This window comes from Megalobrama amblycephala, linkage group LG17 (genome assembly GCF_018812025.1).
Source record: "Megalobrama amblycephala isolate DHTTF-2021 linkage group LG17, ASM1881202v1, whole genome shotgun sequence".
In the NCBI taxonomy this organism is placed as follows: Eukaryota; Metazoa; Chordata; class Actinopteri; order Cypriniformes; family Xenocyprididae; genus Megalobrama; species Megalobrama amblycephala.
The window spans coordinates 6,351,739-6,375,276 of NC_063060.1; the positions used below are offsets into that span (position 1 = coordinate 6,351,739).

Consider the following 23,538-nt stretch of genomic DNA (forward strand, 5'->3'; position numbering starts at 1 on the left):
AACAAACTCAACAGAAACCCGCTTGTCTGCCACGTGCCCTAACTGAAAAGAAGACACAAGACAAGACAGAAGTGCACGGAGCATGGATGTCAGGAACCCCATGATCCAGACACCATGCCCCGAACACTCAAAACAGTCACACAGTAAGAGCGCACGGCCCAGAGAACAACCCCAAAGCCGTATACATTCACACAAGGACAAAAAAAAAAACACATGAGTGTAAACTAAAAATAAGACCGACCAAGGTGACAGGACCCTGACACAATGTTACTTTTCATTTAGAAGAGATTTTTTTCATCTGCAGTGTTTTACTCAAGGGCACAGAATGTAATGTCAGGGACTCTGCGGATTCTAAAACTCAAACAACATTTGTGGGAATTGTTAGTAGTTAATAGCACAATAAACCACTCATTACAGAAATGCATCTCAATACACATTTGTCACTTTATTACATTTGCTGCTGATGAAGTATCTTGGAAAAAGTCCAAGAGATTCTCATTTTGATCAGATTTGCACATTGTGAATATACATAATTTTTTACATGGGACTTATCTAAATTAAACTGTCATATCCAGATGTACAATTTAAACATTGTTATGCAGCTACATAAATAAATCTCTACATCAATGTAAATAAAGATGAATGATCTTATATTTATTTATTTTTATGGATCATATCTGATATTGCATTGAAATTTGTAGGTCTTATTAAACTTTAAGTAGAGTTTTAGATTTATTTCATCCCACATTTATAAAGATGTGTTATGGTAATTTCAAAGAGATAATTTGAGTAATCTCAAAATATACTGTGCTTGAGAAACAAACAGTTCTATCTTGGAAATAATAATAAAAAGAACTTTATGCAAGTGGGTAAAGCCACTGTGATTCTATATCATTAATGGTAGGGGTGTGACGAGATCTCGTGGCACGAGATCTCGCGAGACTAAACTGAGACGATATTTCTCGTCGAGGCGAAAAGTAGTCTCGTGATGTTGCCATGACAGAGTGTTAGGATGATTAGGAAAGAATATGCCACCGCTACGTTTACATTTTGCCTCCACTGTCGTTTTGCTTTGTATTTAAATAAAAAAAAAACATTTAATTCAGTTGGATAACGGTCGCCGCCGCTCCATATTTACAGAGTACGCGCGACCGTTTAAAAGTGAAAGTAAACGCGCGCGCGCATTCAAACGTGATTTCAATACCCCGCATTTTGAAAGCGGCTCACTGATGAATACAGATATCTCTCAATATGAAAGCTATTTTAGGCTGGGCAGTGTAGTTGTAACCATCTCTCAGCTCTGTATCAAAGAAAAATTTGGTCTTATTTGATCTTTGAATATTGAGAGAGTGCAATTATGGTTGCACTTATTGTAAAGTGTTACCATAAAAATGAATAACAGTTTTCTCTTCTTATTATTTACTAGTACAAACAATAAGGTTTCATTTGTTAACATTAGTTAATGCACTGTGAACTATCATGAACTAACAATGAATGACTATTTTTATCAACTAACAAAGATTAATAAATACTGTAGCAAATATATTGCTCGTTGTTAGTTGATGTTGGTTAATACATTAATGTTAATAAATGAGACCTTATTGTAAAGTGTTACCATTTTTATTTATACTGTTTTTATTTCTGTGATCAGATTGTGGAGAGGAGTTCAGTTAGGAGGTCAAAAGCTGTAGAAGCTCATAATTCATGTACAGTAAGATCTGAAGAGACTGAAATCATACAGGAGGGAAGTCAGTCAGTTGAGTTAGTGGCAAAACCTTTTACATTACTTGAGTATTGTTGTCTTTTACTGCATATGATAATTCATACTCAGAAAGTAGAACTGAAATGACATTCATTACAAAATGATTAGTTAAAACATTTCAAATACACCTGCAGAATATTTTTTCTAGTCATGTATTTCGCCATCTTGTCTCGTCTCGTGAACTCAATCTCGAGTCTCGTCTCGTCTCGTGAGATACTGGTCTCGTCACACCCCTAATTAATGGTCATGATGAAGTTATGTATGATGCAGTATCAGTAACAGAGACGTAGGCTATACTAGATTATGAGCAATATGAGATAAGAAAGGCCTAAAAGGTCCATCTTAACTGTCTTTGTTTTAGTATAGTCATAAAAAATATCTAACTTTAGTCTAGGCAATTGTCTTTTGTTTTTCTTCTCACACATCATAAAATGATAATGAATGTATTTTGTCCCACTTTTGGGAGTATCCGCATCCAAACATTGTCCATGAGAATTAAACGAGCACAAATATAATACAAACTTTGAATAAACAATTTTATTTGTGATTACAAGACCACATAGCCTATGTATTAATAATAATGTTTGGCATTGTAAAATGTTTTAAACTAATAAAGCAAAATGTTTTTTTTTTAAATAAACATTTAATAACTATGTTTCATTAATATTATTATTTAAATTATTCTTATAATTGTAATATTTTTAATTAGTTCGTCTTGGAAGTAAACTCTATTTTACATAGTAAACTTTTCCGGTTAAAGGGCTTTTATTTTGAAATGCGGCATATCCGGCGCTGCCTTCGTTTTTGCCCGACAGATGAAAACATCAGTGTTGGGTGCTAATGCCGGGCTGATTCCTGCCACAATCAGCAAGATGTTTGTCATCCTACTGCCTATTTCCAATCAATACGGATCAAACTGTTAGCGTTTACTGTATCTGTAGGCAGCCAAAGCCCATTTTGTATTGCAATACCTTTTTGGTAAGTGATGTCTTTGATTTATTTGGCCAGAAATCCAGCTAGTGCTAACTGCCTAGATATTAATTCATATTGGCCTGATTATTTTTCAAAAGTGGATTATTAATGGTCATGTCAGGAGTAAAGTAATGCACTTTTCTAAATCATTTGGATACATGTGGTGTGTAGTTTGAAAAATGATTTGTGCAATGGATACCTTTCTGTGTATTGTGCAAATGGTGTGATGTGTATATGATGTATCTTATTATATTTCATATTTATTGTATTTTTTTTTTTTTGTCATGCAGTACTGCTTACATTGGACTATCTATCTATCTATCTATCTATCTAGCTATCTAATTATATTTTAATACATTCTTTTTTCATTTTAATATACATCATATTTTTGCTTGCATACAGAGGTCACTATTCGAATACTTTTGTTTTTTAATTTAATTTTCGATGTTTTTTTTCCATTACAAATTCTAATTTAATATTATTTAATAAATAATAAATTAATATTAAGTGGAAAGTAAAAGAAATGCACAAATTTCACAATTTCTTAGTATTATTTGGTATATTATAAACGTGTTTATATATATATATATATATATATATATATATATATATATATATATATATATATAATATTAGGGGTGCAATGGTTCAGATTACTCACGGTTCAGTTTGTATCACAGTTTTAGGCTCACGTTTTCGGTATGGTTCGGTATGTGCTATGTTCAGGTAAAAAAAATACTACTGTCAAATAAAAATAAAGAAAATAAGAACAAATAATCAAACGGCACAAATAAATACAGTAAAGCAAAGATACAAATAAATAAAGCTTTTCAGGTTTTTTATGTATCCAGTTTTCAGGTACATAAATTGAATAAAGTAGCAAAACAACATTGCATAATCTTCACTGTATAAATTAAATAAAGATCAATCATTATTAATGGTTAATTATTCAGACAACAGGAATGCAAGGGCTGCTGTCTCTTTAAGACATAATACACGGATCAGTACTCTGATACTGAACACATGCTTTCTTTCTCTCGAGTGTATAAGTTCACTAATAAGACATAACCTACTAGGATACTCGCCAAGACGGGCATGTTGACATAATTTTGTGTGAATTTGTCCGTTCAAGCACAAGACTTGAAAGAGACCTCAATATTTGCGTGTCGACTTGGACTCGAATGTTTAAATTAGCAAGGCTTAAATGAGTTTAGTTTAAACACAGATGGCAACGTGTGCTGTTACAAAGTTTAGAGGAAACCAGAATGCGTATCCATCGACAGAATCATACATTAGCCTAACTCTGTCTGTTTTATTTACTTTCTACAAACCATATTATAGATGCGTATGCGTCTTCAGATAGCCTATGAGATAAACCGCGGTGCAAGTGCGTGCCGAACCGAGTGTGCAGAACGGTTTCACCCCTAAAATAATTATATACAGTTGCAAGAAAAAGTATGTGAACCACTTGCAGAATCTGTGAAAATGTTAATTTTAACAAAATAAGGGAGATAATACAAAATGCATGTTATTTTTTATTTAGTACTGTCCTGAGTAAGATATTTTACATAAAAGATGTTTACATATAATCCATAAGACAAAAAAATAGCTGATTTTATTAAAATGACCCAGTTCAAAAGTTTGTGAACCCCTGATTCTCAATACTGTGTGTGGTTACCTGATGATCCACGACTGTTTTTTTTGTTTTGTGATGGTTGTTCATGAGTCTCTTGTTTGTCCTGAGCAGTTAAACTGAACTCTGTTCTTCAGACAAAACCTCCAGCTCCTGCAGATTCTTCAGTTTTCCAGCATCTTTTGCATATTTGAACCCTTTCCAGCAGTGACTGAATGATTTTGAGATCCATCTTTTCAGACTGAGAACAATTGAGGGACTCAAACACAACTATTAAAAAAAGGTTCAAACATTCACTGATGCTCCAGAAGGAAACATGATGCATTAATAGACGGGGGGTGAAAACTTTTGGAATTTGAAGATCAAGGTAAATTGTATTTAATTTGTCTTCCGGGAAACATGCAAGTATCTTCTGTTGCTTCTGAAGGGCAGTACTAAATGAAAAAAAATTATATTCAAGCGAAATGAGAAAAATTTGGACCTCTTATTCCTGTTCAAATGTTTTCACCCCCGACTCTTAATGCATCGTGTTTCCTTCTGGAGCATCAGTGGATGTTTGAACCTTTTTTAATAGTTGTGTTTGAGTCCCTCAGTTGTCCTCAGTGTGAAAAGATGAATCTCAAAATCATTCAGTCACTGTTGTAAAGGATTCAAATATGCAAAAGATGCTGGAAAACTGAAGAATCTGCAGGACCTGGAGGATTTTTCTGAAGAACAGAGCTCAGTTTAACTGCTCAGGACAAACAAGAGACTCATGAACAACCATCACAAAACAAAAAAAACAGTCGTGGATCATCAGGTAACCACACACAGTATTGAGAATCAGGGGTTCACAAACTTTTGAACTGGGTCATTTTAATAAAATCAGCTATTTTTTTGTCTTATGGATTATATGTAAACATCTTTTATGTAAAATATCTTACTCAGGACAGTACTAAATAAAAAATAACATGCATTTTGTATGATCTCTCTTATTTTGTTAAAAATTTGCACATTTTCACAGATTCTGCAAGTGGTTCACATACTTATTCTTGTAACTGTGTAATATATATATGTAAATATATTTGAATTTAGTTATTTGACTTAGCTGTCAGTAAGCTTTTACAGAAAAAGCACTTTACACTTTTTTTTTTTGTTAATATTCATTCAGCTGCAGTATGCATATATATATATATTTTTTTTTCTGAATTAAAACGATTAAGTTAAAGGCACAATATGTAAGATTTTTGAATTAAAATATCCAAAAACCACTAGAACAGTGTTATAGATTTTTTTGACTTGTGTACTTGCATTATTCCAAATGTTTCCAAGAATGTATAAATCCAGAGAAACAAGCAACTTTAACCAGGACATGGACCGTGTCCGTGCGTCGCCTATCAATGACATCATTCCTGCGTTACCCTCGGTTTCTATTTTTATTTTGTAGAAACCATTGAAACACCAAAGGTGCTTTAATATATTATGTGTTTTATTAGACAAGGGAACAACTCTTTCAATACATTTATAGACAGAAAACATTTTATATACCAATATAAAATTTTATATATATATATATATGTAAAATTACAGGTCTGATCTGTGATTTAGTTTTGTGATAATATGCGCAGCTCATGAGGCTCTCCTGACATCAGCCTTGCTGTAGTGATGAACCCGAATACAGCTTTAATTTCTGTGCCCCGTTAAAATGTCTCTAAAGGTTAATCACACTGTCTTGCAATGACCAAATCTACATTTCCCTTTAATCTAAATGTCAACCCTCCTTAACATTAAATGACATTCTCTCTTGGCTGGATTTCTTTGTTGGCATTGGCTTATATGAATGATGTTTAAATATAATAATTAAACTGTGCAATCTTTCACAGGTCTCTAATTTTGAGTAGAAGAAAATGAACGGCTTATCCATCAGCGAGTTGTGCGGCCTCTTCTGTTGTCCGCCCTGTCCCAGCCGGATTGCAGCGAAGCTGGCCTTCCTGCCCCCGGAGCCCACCTACACTCTTCTGCCAGACCTGGAGTCCACCTCACCTGTGACCTCTAACCTTGGAGCCTCAGGTTTGCGCTCACGCTTGGGCGGTGGTGCCGGAGGAGGAGGTGCTGGAGGTGGAGGAGGGGGTGCTGGGAGTGGAGGAGGTGGAGGAGGTTTTGGTGACAGGAGTGGTGAAGGCCGGTGGAAGCTGCACCTCTCTGAACGAGCAGAGTTCCAGTACTCCCAGAGGGAGCTGGACGGAACCGAGGTCTTCCTTACTCACTCCAGCCGTGGCAACAGAGTGGGATGTATGTATATCCGCTGTGCCCCATCCGCAAGGTGAGGAATGATCAGCTTATATTCGTCATGAAACAGAAGTTGCAATAGGGTTTTCTTGACTATTGCAACGTGTATCTGAGTGAAATGGCTTCTCGAACAAGAACAAATGTAGGGCGGGACTTGATTTTATCTATGCGGAAATTGATTGGATGGTTGTGGTTTTGCTGGGATCTCATGTGAGTGACAGGTTTTCCCGCCCTCGCGCCAGTAAACATGTAATCAGAGAAGAGATGTTGCTGCAAGAGGGAGGGGGAAAATAATGATGTGTACAGATAAATCATTTATAACAAATGCAGAAATATTCTATAAAAAAACAAACACAAAAAAAAAAACCAAGAATTTTCAATTTGATTTCATGGTGACCCTAAAATTTTAAAGGTGCCGAAGAACATGTTTTTAAAAGATGTAATATAAGTCTAAGGTGTCCCCTGAATGTGTCTGTGAAGTTTCAGCTCAAAATACCCCATAGTTTTTTTTTTTTTTAACTGCCTATTTTGGGGCATCATTATAAATACGCCGGTTCAGGCTGCACGGCCCCTTTAATTCTCGTGCTCCACGCCCCAAGAGCTCGTGCTTGCCTTAAACAACATAAAAAAAGTTCACACAGCTAATATAACCCTCAAAATGGATCTTTACAAAGTGTTCGTCATGCAACATGTCTAATCGCGTAAGTATAGTATTTATTTGGATGTTTACATTTGATTCTGAATGAGTTTGATGGTGCTCCGTGGCTAAAGCTAACATTACATACTGTTGGAGAGATTTATAAATGTTATTTTTATGAATTATACAGACTGCAAGTGTTAAAAAATGAAAATAATGACAGTCTTGTCTCTGTGAATACAGTAATAAACGATGCTAACTTTAAACACATTTAACACTACATTAGCAACATGCTAACGAAACATTTAGAAAGACAGTTTTCAAATATCACTAAAAATATCATGTTATCATGGATCATGTCAGTTATTATTGCTCCATCTGCCATTTTTCGCTATTGTTCTTGCTTGCTTACCTAGTCTGATGATTCAGCTGTGCACATCCAGACATTAATACTGGCTGCCCTTGTGTAATGCTTTGAACATGAGCTAGCATATGCAAATGTTGGGGGCGTACACCCCGATTGTTACGTACCATCTTCCTCTTTATCACACTCCAGAGGTTTTCAGTGGGGTTCAGGTCTGGACAATGGGCTGGCCAAGACAGGATTTAGTTCCAAATAATGATTCCTAAAGGGATAGTTCTCCCAAAAATGAATGTTATCCCATAATTTACTCACCCTCCAGCCATCCTAGGTCTTCTTTAGCAAGATTTTGAAGCCTAAAAAAGTCCATCCATCCATCCATCCATCCATCCATCATAAAAGTAATCTATATGACTCCAGGGGGTTAATAAAGGCCTTCTGAAGCAAAGCAATGGGTTTTTCTAAGAAAAATATCCATATTTATAACCTTATAAACTATAATACCTGGCTTCTGGCAATGGCCATATGTGAGTCTTCTTCGAGCGGAAGAGTGACCTCTGACCTTTTGGGCTGCAAAATCTTGAACTCCATTGCCTACCATTATAAAGCTTGGAAGAGCCAGGATATTTTTTTAATATAACTCTAACTGTATTTGTCTGAAAGAAGAAAGCCATATACACCTATGGTGGCTTGAGGTTGAAAATCATGGGATAATTTTCATTTTTTGGTGAACAATTCTGAAGTTAAAACATTAGTATTGTGTTGTTCAAAAATGAATATAAACTCGTTTTCTTTGCGTTAAGGTCTGAAAACGTTGCATCTTTTTTTGTTATTTTGTCATTTTCTGCAAATAAATGCTCTAAATGACAATGTTTGAAATTTGAAAAAAATGTTCATTTTACTCAAGCACATACATAAAAAGAGAAACTGCTAATTTTGCATTGGTCTCTTTAATTTTTTTCCGAGCTATATGTATAACATGGATTTAGAAAATAGATGTGGTGAATTTTCTTTTCGTGCTGATTTTAAGTGCTTTATATGTATAATGTCAGCATTATATTGTTGTATCTATTCTTCTTAATCAAGAAATGTAATTATTTTACAATGCCCTGATATGCAAACCATCACACCATCAACTTTATAGCCAGTCCCTCTGCTTTGTGCACTATAGGTACACTGTGCTCTTTTCTCACGGCAACGCTGTGGATCTCGGTCAGATGAGCAGCTTCTACATCGGTTTGGGCACTCGTATCAACTGCAACATCTTCTCTTATGACTACTCTGGTTATGGGGTCAGCACAGGGAAACCCTCTGAGAAGAATCTGTATGCAGACATAGACGCTGCTTGGCATGCTTTGCGCTCAAGGTATGTCAGAATCCTGAGACTAGAAAGCATGCTACTGTACTGGTACAATATTGAAATTTTGTATTTATTTCACTTCCGTGCTGTCTCAGGTATGGCATCAGCCCTGAGAATATAATCCTTTACGGGCAGAGCATTGGCACCGTGCCCACCGTGGACCTGGCGTCCCGTTATGAGTGTGCTGCCGTGGTACTTCACTCACCTCTCACCTCAGGGATGAGGGTGGCCTTCCCTGACACCAAGAAGACATACTGCTTTGACGCCTTCCCTAAGTTAGTGAACACTGAAAACCTTTTTCTTTGCATGACAAAGGTGTGCTTAAAGGGTTCCTATTAAGCTTCTTTATGTTTACTTTTTTACGCCTTTCTGCAAACTCAAGGTCGCTTTACAATATTATAACAATTAAACACGACAGCATGCAAAGAGACAATACAGATACACTGAGAATAGACATGCATAACATAAAACGCATCATGAGGGATCAGAGAAAAAATAAGCGAAAAGATATGTTTTAAGGTGGGCTTTGAATGTGATAAGAAGGATCTTGTATTGAATATAAAAGTGAACAGGTAGCCAATGTATATTATAGGAGTAATGTGGGAAGATTTATTTTTATATGAAGGCCCTAGCTGCGGAGTTCTGAATATATTGGAGCTTATTTATTATATAAGCCATTGGAGCCATAGAAAAGAGAATTACAGTAGTCAAGCTGAGAAGTAATGAAAGCATGAACTAGGGTCTTGGCATCATTGATATTTAAAAACTGATATAAACGAACGATATTATGGAGATGAAAGAAGGCAGACTTGGTGAGTGAGGAAATGTGAGGATGGAAGGAGAGAAAAGAATCGAAGATTATACCCAGGTTTTTAACGGTGGAAGGTCAAACCAGGACTCCAGCGATACTAACATTAACATTCTCAAGAAGCAGATCTGTTTTATCAGTGGGGAAAGGAGCAGTGTGTTGAGAACGGATGTAAAGTTGGGTGTTATCTGCGTAGCAATGGAAGTTAAAGCCATGATGACAGATAATGGAAGCATGTAGATGAAGGCCCAAGAACAGAACCCTGGGGAACACCATGTGAGACAGGGGCAGTAGTGGACTTAGCCTGGTGGTTAGAGATGTAATGCTGCTGATGGTTAGACAGGTAGGAAGTTAACAAGGATAGGGCAGTACTGAAATCCACATTCTGTAACCAGCTATGAGGTCTCAGAGATCTCGACCATGGTAAATATTCAAAAATAAAATTTGAAGTTCTCTGAATGACTAATTAGACTTTATCTAAAACTTTATTTGCATAAAACATGTAGTCAGAATACTCTAATTTTGAATGACAATCAATGAAGAAATTAGCTTTTTAACTACAAAATAGAGCAGTTATGGCATCTACTAGCTTTTTTATACTGGTCTGATAAATAAAAACATTTTATAACCTCTTTAATAACTAAAGGGAAAGTTCAACCAAAAATGACGGTTCTGTCATCATTTATTTACACCCATTTCATTCTACACCTGTATGACTTGTATTCTGAGGATTAAATTACATTATAAAGTCATAAAATAGAAAACAGTTGTTTTAAATTGTAATATTATTTCAGAATATTACTGATTTTACTGTATTTTAGATCAAATGAATGCAGCCTTCAAAAAGATTTTAAAAAAGTCTTACAGGCACCAAACTTTTAAATGGTACAAAAGAGCAAATTTTGACAAATCTGGTCTGTTCCTAACACAAAGCTGTTATATGATTTCAGAATATAGTACACAGACACAAATGAAGAACTTTTATAGTTATTTTGTGTCTTTTTAAGGTTGAAAGCTCTAATCCCATTAAAGGTGCCCTAGAACATTCTTTCACAAGATGTAATATAAGTCTAAGATGTCCTCTGAATGTGTCTGTGATGTTTCAGCTCAAAATACCACATAGTTTTTTTTTAAATTTTTTAACTGCCTATTTTGGGGCATCATTAACTATGCACAGATTCAGTGTGCGGCCCCTTTAAATCTTGCGCTCCCTGCCCCCGAGTTCTCGACTATAATACAGTGCATAAACACACAGTTCACACAGCTAATATAACTCTCAAATGGATCTTTACAAAATGTTTATCATGCATGCTGCATGCATGCTTCGGATCATGTGAGTATAGTATTTATTTGGATGTTTACATTTGATTCTGAATGAGTTTGAGGCTATGCTCTGTGGCTAACGGGCTAATGCTACACTGTTGGAGAGATTTATAAAGAATGAAGTTGTGTTTATGAATTATACAGACTGTGTTTAAAAATGAAAATAGCGATGGCTCTTGTCTCCGTGAATACAGTAATAAATGTAACAGTACATTAGCAACATGCTAACAAAACATTTAGAAAGACAATTTACAAATATCACTACAAATATCATGTTATCATGGATCATGTCAGTTATTATTGCTCCATCTGCCATTTTTCACTGTTGTTCTTGCTTGCTTACATAATCTGATGATTCAGCTGTGCAACTCCAGATGTTAATACTGGCTTGTCTAATGCCTTGAACATGGGCTGGCATATGCAAATATTGGGGGCGTACATATTAATGATCCCGACTGTTACGTAACAGTCGGTGTTATATTCGCCTGATCTTCGGAGGTCTTTTAAACAAATGAGATTTACATAAGAAGGAGGAAACAGTGGTGTTTGAGACTCACTGTATGTCATTTCCATGTACTGAACTCTTGTTATTCAACTATGCCAAGGTAAATTCAATCTTCCATTCGATGGCACCTTTAAAGTATAATTACATTGGAAAAAAGACCAGTATGTTCTTCCAAATGTCCTTTTAAGTTCCACAGAAAAAAGTAAGTCATACTGATTTGGAAGGCATTAGGGAGAGTAAATGGTGGCAGATTTTTCATCTCTGGGTGGACTGTTCTTTTAATGGCCCTTTGTTGTGTCTTATTCTGTTCTCTCAGCATTGAGAAGGTGTCTAAAATCACATCTCCAGTGCTGATCATCCATGGGACCGAGGATGAAGTGATTGATTTCTCTCATGGTCTGGCCCTGTTTGAGCGCTGCCCGAAGGCCGTGGAGCCACTGTGGGTCGAAGGAGCTGGGCACAATGACATCGAGCTGTACAGCCAGTACCTGGAACGCCTGCGCCGGTTCATCAGCCAGGAAGTGGCTGCGCAGTAAACGCACCCTGCAAAACATCAAGAAAGGCAGATCTTTCAGCCCTGGACACTTAATTGTGCTCACGTCCATAAATGTTCGACATATATGGAAAGCAAACAAACGGAATTCAGTACTGGACGGTTTGTTTTTCTACAGACTGCCGTCTCTTTCTTTCTATCAGCCTGGAGCTGAGTTTTCTACTGAGAAGACATCTCGACTTCACACTGAAAAGATCGGAATGTGTGAGCGTCGGTCTCAGGAAGGACCTCAGTACATCTGAGGCACTCTCTCACAGTTGATTTGGCTTGTGGTTTTTGTGACCAGGACAAGTGAAATGTCATTTGAACAGGACTAAAATCTAATATCTCTTTATGAAGCTCTTATCTTGTGGGTGTTTATGTACTTTCCCTTTTTTTAGGTCTTGTGGGTAAGCAGATGACCAGTCTGTTTTAAAATACAGCATCACCACCTTTTCAGACAAGAACTCTCTGCTGGACAGATTCTGTTTGTGTGTGTGTGTGTACTTGTACAACTATCTTTGTGAGGACCAGTTTGAGTTTTTAGACCATCAGAGTGAGGACAAAGGCCCTGTTTACACCTGGTATTAACATGCATTTTGGTCGATCGGATCACAAGTAGATGAGGCTGACACACCTGTTTACACCTAGTGTTTTAATCCATTTCTTTTGTCCACTTTCGACCACTTCTGTCCTGATTTCTTTGAGGGGAGGGCCTATGGGCGGGTAAATGTATGTTTTTTTTTTTTTTTTTTTTTTTTTTTTTTTTTAGATCATTTGATCTAAAGGACAAAATAAGCTTGCGTAATTTACATATGAGCGCACCCTGAGACGACGGAAAATCATACGGAGAGCATCAGCTTTTTTTTCTGCTCTGACAGCCGCAAGACCATGCCGAACGCTGTGAGTGTGCGTTAGAAATCAGGAATTGTGAGAGAACATTGTGATTGGTACATTTTTTTTGTCTTCGAACCAAACTTGGGTCTTCAGCCAACAAAGTTTAAATCCCATCTGGCTAGCGCGCTTCCCATAATGCTTACGCGTTAGGTCAGTAGGCGGTCTTTTGTTGCTGTTTGAATGCATCCTTTACTCATGCCGACCACATGAGTGTCTACACTACAAAAGCAATCTAGTTTAATGTGTTTTTGACTACCTCTGGAAGTGGTCACATCTTAATCACCAGGTGTAAACAGGGCTAAAGAGAGTAAAGTGAGGACATTTTGGCCGGTCCTCACTTTCTGAGACCCCTTTAAAGGCCTGTTTTAGGATCAAGACTTTGTTTTTAGGGACAAGGTTATAATTGGGTTAAGGGTCCGGGATAGGCACTTGTGATGTTGTGATGGGTAGGGTTAAGCCCTGGGTATACTTTTTTTTTTTTACGTGTACGCTAGTGTATGCGCACAGCCTTGCAAAGTATACTTAATTTGATTTGTATGCGTACACAGGCGTTCGACACATGCACAGTTTTGAACAATCTCTCGCCACTAGTTACAACCCATGTATATATCTTTGTATTCTTTCATGCTAGAGTTGTACAAATGAGGGTACTTTCTAACCTCTTTGCACAATCTCTCGTTTATGTAGGCCTCCATTGTTGCTGTAGCTTGCATGTGTTCCGTTCTGTTCTGTTTATGCAGTTTTTCTTTGACTAGCTTGTGAATCGATGCCCCTAGGGCACGGTTGCCACCTTGTGGATAAACTAATTACTGCAAAAAAAAAATTAAATGCGCATGTGCAACCTGCGCGTACAAATATGCGTGGTTACAAAAGTCCAGTGGTGCACGTACAGTACGTGCATACTCTTCTGATGACGAAATTCGTGTCACGCGTATGCATAAAAAGTGAACTATACTTTGGGCTTTAGGGTTAGGAGCTAGAGAGTGCATTGTGTCAGTGAATGTCCTCATTTAAGATAATGTACAATTGTGTGTGTGTGTGTGTGTGTGTGTGTGTGTGTGTGTGTGTGTGTGTGTGTGTGTGAATGTTTTCATTGAAATCTTCTGATTAACTAATTTATTAGACATCTAGAGATACACTACCAGTCAAAAGTTTGGACACGGAGTTTGTTTCTCAAAAAATAGTTTTTGAAATCATTTTTGTAGACAAATATGAGCTGTGCCTACAGTACGTATGAATTACTTTACAAAACTAAATTCTTAATTAATGTTCTTTTTTTTTAATGGGATGTGTCAGACCAGATAGTGATGTGTCCAGCATAAATGCAATACTGTTTAAAAACCGTCCCAGGATGCTCCTCATGAAGTTGGTTGATGAATGTCCAGAGTCCAGAGCTGGAATCTAGACAATCTAAAGCTGCTCAAATATAAGACTGTTTTAATTGAACTATTTTGGTCATTACATATTTCACATACTTTAATTTGTATTTTATAGTTTTGATGACTTTACTATTATTCTAAAATGCGTATAAGTAGATCTGTCCAAACCTTTGACTAGTACTGTAGGTCTCTACAGGTTTCGTTTTCTCCAGTTTCTTTATTTTGTTTCTTTTGACATCTTTCTATTTGCTTCCCTATCATTAGAAAAAGGAGTCTCAGCATTGTTTTTAAGGATGGGACATATGGACATAATACTGCCATTCAAAAGTTTGAGATCAGTAAGATTTATTTAAAAATAAAATATATATATATATATATATATATATATATATATATATATATATATATATATATATATATATATATATATATATATATATATATACATACATACACACATTTTCAGCAAGCATGCTTTAAATTGATCAAAAGTCACATAAAGACATTTATAATGTTACAAAAGATTTCTATCTCAAATAAATGCTGTTCTTTGGAACCTTTTATTTAAAACGTATCAAGGTTTCCACAAAAATATGAAGCAGCACAACTGTTTTGAACATTGATAATGGTAAGAAATGTTTCTTGAGCAGCAAATCAGCCTATTAGAATGATTTCTGAAGGATCATGTGACACTGAAGACTGGAGTAATGATGTTAAAAATTCAGCTTTGCATCACAGGAATAAATTATATTTAAAATATATTAAAGTTATTTTATATTAAAATAATATTCCACAATAGAACTTTTCTGTTGTATTTTTGATCATATAAATGAGCAAAAACGTTGACCCCAAACTTTTGAATGGTAGTGCATTACAATTTTCTTCTCGCCGTATTGCATTGATCATTGTATCATTATTAATATTATTTTTTTTTTAATTTGTGTGTTCATTCATTTTGTTTATTGATCGAAGAAGAAACAGATTGTCTAAATAAGCAAAAACTTATCAGAGACAAAAGTAAAGTGAAGTGAAGTGAAGTGAAATGAAGTAAAGTAAGTAAGAATCTCTTCAATGCTCCAAATGATGATTTTGTGATGCATCGTGATGTATCATATGTCACAATGAAGTAGTTGGCTTTTCCAGCCCCTAAAATGGAGAGTGAATTTGTAAATATTTCAGTTTGTGATCCCTTTTTCCACTTTTTCCCCACACACCGAATTGTGGCAGGTCAATAGATGTAATTTTGCCCACTGTGAGCACCTGAGAATGACAGGAAAACTCACTCTATACCCAAAAGATCACACTACACCTGTTCTTCTCACATTGAGTTCTCCTCTTAGCTTGATGTAACGCACGTTGATGTAATGGTGCATAAATGAACTCTGACCTTAATGCCCGAGCCAACCCCAGTCTGACGTGTGATTGACAGTTTTCTGAGCCGTTTCAGAATGGGGTCGTGACCTCCATCCACCGTTGACCTCTTGTCTGTGTTTATGTCTGCGAGAGGACGAACTGTGACAGGTTTTTTAATATTACCGCATGCTAGGTCACTGAATCATGTTTTTTGCTATTTCTAATCGCATAATAGTTTGTATATTGAGCTATTTAAGCATTCACTTCTCTCGTAAACAGCCTCACTGTAATAGACATGCTCTTATGTGTTCAGTGGATATTTAACATGAACTTCCAGATCTATTTTTATAAGGTTGATATGTCTTTGCTATAATATGAACAAACCTTTCACTGTTTAAGAGCCGTTTTTAAAGGGATAGGTGTGTCTTTTTAGCCTGGACATGTAGTTTTTTCACTTGAAGGGATAGTTCACCCAAAAATGAAAATCTGTATGGCATCATTTGTTCTGTGGAAGGGTAATTTTTGAATATTAGAAGCTCCATACAATGAAGCATGTAACGAGCAAGGGCTGTCAAGCTTAGAGAAGTAAGTGAATTAGTGAATAAATATTTAAACGAATAGTCCACCAAAAATGAAAGTTGTCATCATTTACTCATCCTCATGTCGTTCCAAACCTGTATGCATTTCTTTCTTCTGCAGAACACAAAAGAAGATATTTTGAAGAAAGTTGGTAACCGATCAGTTTTGGTTCACATTAGTTTTCATTGTATTTCTTGTCCAAACAATGGAAGTCAATGGGAAAAGAAACTTGTTTGGTTATCACCATTCTTCAAAATATCTTCTTTTATGTTTCACAGAAGACAGAAAGTCATACAAGTACGGAATGACACGAGAGTGAGCAAATAATGACATTTCATTTTTGGGTCGGCTATCCCTTTAAATTTGTGTTTCTCATACAAAGCAATTGTACAGCTTATGTTTATGATACTTTAATGGTGATGTTTGTCCTCCTTTATGGTCTTTTTTAAAAAAAAAAGCTCATAAATTCTTCAAAGTAAGAAGTCAGAGAGGTTTTAAACACCATGAGGGACAGTAAATTATGAGTTTTCATTTTTGAGTGAACTGTTCTTTCAAATAGGCATTGCGGCCTCTTTAACATCTTGTTTGCTATGCATCATCTAAGGTCAGTACTTGTTTTTTTTTATTATCCTGATGTCTGTAAGACTTTGAAGACATCTTTAACTCCTGTAAAATGCAGTGTGTACTCAGGAACATTTCAGTTTTTGCTTAACGCACTGCATATTTGTCATCAAAATGCTGCCAGTAAAACTAAATCTGATTTAGACCGCAGGAAAAATAGTTTTGTTTGTTGACATAATGTCATAATGAGCATAGCAAACTTTGTGTTAAAACAGGTGGTGTGCCAATTCCAGTATGCATGTAATAGATAAGATACAAATCGAAATGAAAATGGACTAATTATAGCGTGCAATTTCAGTGTATATTATGACTTTCCGAGATTAAATTGTCCACATTAGTATAATATATGAAAAGAATGGTAGAATGTTTTTTGTCATTTGCTTTTTAGAGCTTTAAAGAAAAAGGGTTAGTATTCACATCTCTGAACAACCGAGCAATAATGTCGAACCTTTGACTGTGAGAGCTGGACAGAGTCGATTTACTCTGTCAGACTCCACAATAAAACTCCACATAATGATCATTTGAAATGACGCAGCACAACCTTATCTGATAACTCAAAAATACTGTATGCCGACTCACAATTTTGTATAGTGATATGAAGCTAATTTGCTGTATTTCTAGTCACGCTGAGTCACATATCTGTATCGAGATCTGCAAGAAAATTACTGTATATTTCCAGGTACATGTCTGTATAATGAGGTTATGATGTGTCCCCCTATGATGTAAGATGCATTGTGTGTGTTTATGGATAATGATTTCTTTCTTTCCTTCTTTTTTTTTTTTAGCTGGAAGATGTGATGTATCTGTGGTTGAGTAATAAAGGAAAGCTGTAAAGTTACAGCGGTACTTTTACATTTATTTTCATAGGTTGGCAGATTAGTGGTTAAATGATATGGGATTTTCTAGAAAGCAGGAGGCTTTTTTGGCCTCTTTGACAACACTTCTGTAAATCGCTACTGATGATCTTAAATATCAGCTGATTAATTGAACTATACAATACTATCCTTTAACTGAGGAGTATCTAAGCAAAAGTATTGATGCTACTTTCTTAACTATATTTCCAGCAGCATAACAGTAGCTGTGGCCTTTAAGATTTTTAATTGTATAATAAAATTCCATCAAACTGAATTGAATAATCCTTACATATTATTATGTAAGCAATACAAATACAAATACAAATACAAATATTAAAGCCAAAAAATATGTATCAATGCAACTTTCATGAAGTAAACATTTACTAAAAGCCTTCCTACCACCGTAAAAAATAGTCCCTGACTGTGAACAGCAACAGAAGTTACATTATTACGCCATTAGATGGCAGCAAAGACTCAAAGTTTTAAGGAGTGAAGTAGTGAAGACTTTTATATTGAAAACACTGAATTGTGAACACGAAACAAGACACAACTGACAAATGCTTTGACTAGCGCTGTCAGTCACGGGAAAACCCCTTAACTGTTAAAAGGACATGATATTGCAGCGGACATTTAAACATATTTTTTTATTATGAACATAGGACTGACCTGAAGGAAAATGCTAAATCTAAATGCAGGTAATAAACTCGTTCAATCGATCTCTTTCTCACAATACTCTTCTACATAATACAGTAAGCTTCAATGAACAATATAAATTGAGAACAAACAGTTTACGTTGCTAAGGGTGTTGTGAAGTGATACACAGAACCGTTGGGTGAAAGCAGTCATAGCCATGTTTTAGCGTAAATAAAACAGCTATTGACTAATCAGAATCAAGGACAGGAACTAACAGTTTTATAATATGAATTAAGGATTTTTAAAGAGTAAAAAAAAAAAAAGGAGCTTAAAACATTTTGTGTAAATCTTAATGGAACAAGGGAATGGACCATTTAGTTTTTGATTTGTATATCGTATTCATAAATTTTAAACATTTTCATTTTTATTTTTATTTTTTTTTACCTTTATAAATGTGAATCACATAAACTAAATGGTCCCTTGTTGCATTAAGATTTATACAAAATGTTTTAAGTGCTAGATTTTTTTTTTCTTTACTCGTTTAAAATTCTTAATTCATAATATGAATATGTAAGGATTATTCAATTCAATTTGATGGAATTACAACTGAAACTTCTTAAATCTTAAAAATGTGCTTTTTTTTTGAGTGTTCAGTTGGTTTTAAAATAGTATAGCATGTAAACTATATTATATAGCATATTATATACTGTATATTTCCAATAACTGACAACAGCTATCAAGATCGTTTTGGGTAGCGGCATGTTTGTTTTAGTGATTTCAGCATTTATCAGAAATCGCTTACTGCACCTTTAATGTTTTTGTGTCAGGTAAATACTGCTGTGACTGACAAAAACAGTTTATGATAGGCTATCATCAGCATAGCGTGAGGTTATCGACTTTTCTAGCATGTATAGTATAAGTAACTCACGCTTGTAGACAAACTACAGTTTTAAAATAACTCTTCCAGACCTATAAATACATTGATGTTTACATGCGATTGCATTGACAGACAGGCCAATCGAACATAGACAAAAGTCCCCAAAAGCAAAACAGTGATTTGCACAAAGCTAGTAGCTTGTTCCTTATTAGAATAAGATTCCCAATGCAAAGACTATCTAGGAATCAACATCACATCATTAGCGTTTGCGTTTCTGAAGATTACAGCAGTCAGCAACGTCAGAATCTGCGTCACTACTGACGTCCACCACTAGATGGCAGAATCCCTCTGTCTTCCAACCGCTTCAAACACGATGCACCACTTTTCTGTCAGTCACTACCCACTTCTCAACAAATACGCATCACATCCCACATTCAATAAACCTGTTTGTGATTTTCAGGTCCATCTCCAGGGATACGGTAATATGTTTGCGTCTATTTTTATCTACTCCGTAGCAATATAGATTAAAATGTTTTGAGGATAAATTGAAGTAATTAGATTAAATGGCTTCCTTCAAATAAAATCTGCTTAACGCTTTAGTATGCCATTTTCTATGTTAAAATACTATGTTAAAATATGGTTTTGTGATTTATTAAATCATTGCTTTGTTTGTTTGTGCCTCCCTCCCTCAGATTGACACAGCAAAGGTGGCTCAGACTTGAGTTCATATTTATTCAGCATTATTTAGCAGTTAGGCCTACTTACTTACTGACAGTTTGGGGTGAGGCTAACCTTTCCTACCAGTGGAAGGTCGTGGAAAAGTTTAAAAAGTAATTATTTTTGTCCTTCAGGTTCAAATAAATTGTTCATCCCAGAATGAAAAACAGGCCCGATTTTAACCCCCTCTGCCGCAGCTCTTAAATCTCATTTGTTTGACATCAGTGAGTCTATATGCGCAAATTAGATTTGAGAGCTGTGGACAGACTTTTCATTTTTTGCTGAACTGTTTTATTGACATTAAATTGTTACAATGTCTTGGTCTGGCCTGCTGGCTTTTGTGGTGATTTGCCACGTTTTGAGAGTTTCCGCACATAGGTTTCCCATTTTGCAGGGTTTGTGCTAAAAACATTTTCTGGAGTGATTTGCCTCTGACCTGTGTCCAATTTGTAGATGTCAGAATCGGATACTTTTCACCCGTTCCATATCAAAGCAGCATCTGTTCCAATGCTTGCCTAAAAATATCACCCGTAATGGTTTCCTGATGCTCATCTCCTCAGCAACAGAAGCAAGGGTGATGAAAACCTGCCTGACAGGAATATTACTAAAAAGTGTTGCCCTCTCTCTTTTTTTCTCTTTGATCGCAGTTTCTTTGAGGGATATCAGGGGAAACTGGGCTTTCATAGTCTTGTTTTTCAATCCTGAAAAAATATTTGTTTCGCACACTTGCAAAGGGCTTGTTTTTCTGTGGTTTTCTACAAAACTCTTTTTTTTTTAATTATTTATTTAAGAAGTACAAGTACTGAGTGTTACTAATTTGATAATTTGTCTGATTTAAGCATTGATATTTGATGTGAACAACCCTTGAGAAATGCATGCATGTGCTTTTGATCCTGTGGTTCAGCGTGTTTATAGCCTTTTGAGTGTTTTAATCTTTAATGAGTCATATCGTACTGGTGAATATATCAGAATCTGAAGCAGATATCCCACACATCTTGGTGAATCAGCCGAGAATCCATCTGGAAAATCTGTTCTGTGTGTGTGACAGAGGGAGATGAAGTACTACCATCTACCCTGCTGAGTCACCTAAAGTGTTATAATGACACGTACATACATTTCCTATGTTTTTTACATGCAGAATATATTTTTAGACTTCCAGGATTACATGCACTTCATCATTGTCAAACTTTCCTTGACTGCAGGTTCAACCGTGAATATACAAAGAATTGAAATGAAATGGTCAACAACAAATTAAGGTACAAAAACATTTAAAAATGTACATATCTGCCTTAGAAAAAAAAAATCTAATTTTCAGTCATTTTATTTTATCTCTAGTTGCCATTTTGTTTTGATATGAAACATATTAACAGAGTAATCCGTTAGATGCACAACTGTTCAAAAGGTTTTTGGAAGAAATCTACATTTATTCAGCAAGGATGCATTAAACTGATGACGGTAAAGACTTTAATAATGCTAAAAAAGTTTCTGTTTCAAATAAATGCTGTTCTTTTGAACTTTCTGTTCATCAAAGAAACCTGAAAAAATGTATTACGGTTTCCACAAAAATATTAAGTTTTCAGCATTGATAATAATAAGAACTGTTTCTTGAGCAGCAAATCATTAAATTAGAATGATTTATTATTAATAAATCTGAATTAGAATGACACTGAAGACTGGAGTAATGATGCTGAAAATTCAAATTTGATATCAAAGGAAAAAATTACATTTTAAAATATATTCAAATAGAAAACAGTTATTTTAAATTTGTAATATATTTTTTGCAAACATTACTGCATTTACTGTATGTTTTATCAAATAAATGCATCCTTGGTGAGTATAAGAGACTTCTTTCAAAACATTTAAAAATCTTACTGAACCCAAACTTTTGAACGGCAATGTACATGTGTATTTATTTCAGTTAGAAACAAAGTGCACTTTCTCCAACAGGTTGGTGGAATCCAGGTTAAATTACATATTGGTAGGCAAATAGGTCATTGGTGAACAGGTCAGTGTCATGACCTGCATCTGAGATGAGATCACAATGAAAGATTATTTTTTGTTCTTCAACAACTGGTTCAGTCTGTTGATGTCTGTTATTGCTTCAGCAGGTGTGGCATCCAAAAACCAAACACAGATGGTCCGATGCATTGTCTGAGCAGAGGCTTTGTTTTCCATGCGGTGGTGAGGATTCTTGCTTTAAATAAACAGAAATGAAATAATAAAAGTTTTGAATATACCCTGACATACATTCTGTAGTATAGTGCATTACATTCACATATGTCTTGACAGATAATAGTGTGTTTAAACCATATAGACTGTAAAAAAAAGATGGACAACGCACCTTCACTCTCTTCCATTGTAGTAAGTGACGCCGCCAGTGTGCCAATATGGCGCTGACACCTTGAGTCTGCATATAGTGAACTTGGAGCCAGAGTCTGCGCAGTAGTGAGTGAAAAGTGGATATCAAGGTCCCACCCACTCCTGCATAATCGGTTAATACAGTTTACTGCAGAACAACACATTATGTCGGTGTGAAATAAACAGTTCTGGAAAAATAGAAATCAACGTTAAAGCTCCAATCTCCTCCCGAAGATCCAGAAAAAATTTCTTTGGTGCTTCAGTGACTACTTCGCTCAGAGAAGCCGTCAATCTCAGTTGTCAATCATAACGTCAAAACCCTAATTTTTATAGCATCTAATAACTAACTAAAACCAAACTTATTAAAAGAATGAACACTTGAACTAACATCAGAGTGATAAAAACTAACTAAAATGACAGAAACAATCTTTGGAAAAAAAATATTTGAAGTGTAATTTGATTGTTTAGTTTGTCAGATGTCCCATTACATTACATGGAGAGGGCGGGGTTATGACCTATACTGCATCCAGCCACCTGGGGGCGATCAAGAAACTTTGGCTTCGCTTGTCAGGACACGTGTGGCACTCTTGGTTTAAACTTATTTCTTAAAGGTGCTCTAAGCGATCCTGGGTGGAGTAACTTCCTGTTGACGTTCGAAGTGTTGTCAAACAAAACAGAGGCTAGCTAGACCCTCCCTCCTCCTCCTCCTCCCCCTCCCCTCCGTGCTTCCTGAAACAGTCATGAACGCGCATTTAAAATCATTCTTGTCTGTTATTGGCTGGAGCATGTTTATTACGTTTCGTGGTCCAGGCTGCACCAGTTTGTTTTTATTGCCGTTTTTGGAGCTTGTGGCGACTACAGAGACCGCATTTTTTTACAGTGTGTTCAGGGGACAGGCAGCTACTGGATAGTGAGGAGATGTTTGCTGTATGTGACAATTTTTTTTGGCCTAAAAACGTGTGACATCGCTTAGAGCACCTTTAATGACAAGCTGTGTCTATTAAACCTTTGACAAGTACGATCACAGTGGAACATTCAGAGCTGCGTTGGCACTACTGCTGATCCAGAGAGAGCAGTTGTATAGGTATGAAACGGCTTCACAAACAGTC

At 35.8% G+C, this 23,538-nt stretch overlaps 2 protein-coding genes across 8 annotated transcripts in view; both read left to right on the forward strand.

Moving 5' to 3' along the window:
• Positions 1-2,538: 2,538 nt before the first annotated feature.
• abhd17aa (abhydrolase domain containing 17A, depalmitoylase a) lies at positions 2,539-12,839 on the forward strand. The gene is made up of 5 exons (XM_048164198.1): positions 2,539-2,740; positions 6,230-6,669; positions 8,805-8,999; positions 9,089-9,268; positions 11,946-12,839. The coding sequence occupies exons 2-5, from the start codon at positions 6,254-6,256 to the stop codon at positions 12,163-12,165; spliced, it is 1,011 nt and encodes a 336-aa protein (XP_048020155.1). The 5' UTR covers positions 2,539-2,740; positions 6,230-6,253; the 3' UTR covers positions 12,166-12,839.
• A 6,403-nt stretch (positions 12,840-19,242) lies between these two features.
• sema6ba (sema domain, transmembrane domain (TM), and cytoplasmic domain, (semaphorin) 6Ba) overlaps positions 19,243-23,538 on the forward strand; it is a 184,781-nt gene continuing 180,485 nt past the window's right edge. The window contains exons 1-5 of one of the 7 annotated variants that reach the window (XM_048162485.1): positions 19,243-19,833; positions 20,047-20,184; positions 21,274-21,327; positions 22,019-22,076; positions 22,180-22,252. The gene's annotated coding sequence lies outside the window, so the exon portion shown is untranslated. Of the gene's footprint in view, positions 19,834-20,046; positions 21,328-22,018; positions 22,253-23,538 lie in introns of all 7 variants that reach the window. The other 6 variants (XM_048162484.1, XM_048162490.1, XM_048162488.1 and 3 more) reach the window with 6 other exon arrangements.

Bases quoted from the DNA above. Each gene is read 5' to 3' on its own strand.
- abhd17aa (XM_048164198.1), top strand. From the start codon at position 6,254: ATGAACGGCTTATCCATCAGCGAGTTGTGCGGCCTCTTCTGTTGTCCG. The intron at 6,670-8,804 runs GTGAGGAATGAT...TGTGCACTATAG, and splicing joins CGCTGTGCCCCATCCGCAAG to GTACACTGTGCTCTTTTCTC. The intron at 9,000-9,088 runs GTATGTCAGAAT...GTGCTGTCTCAG, and splicing joins TGGCATGCTTTGCGCTCAAG to GTATGGCATCAGCCCTGAGA.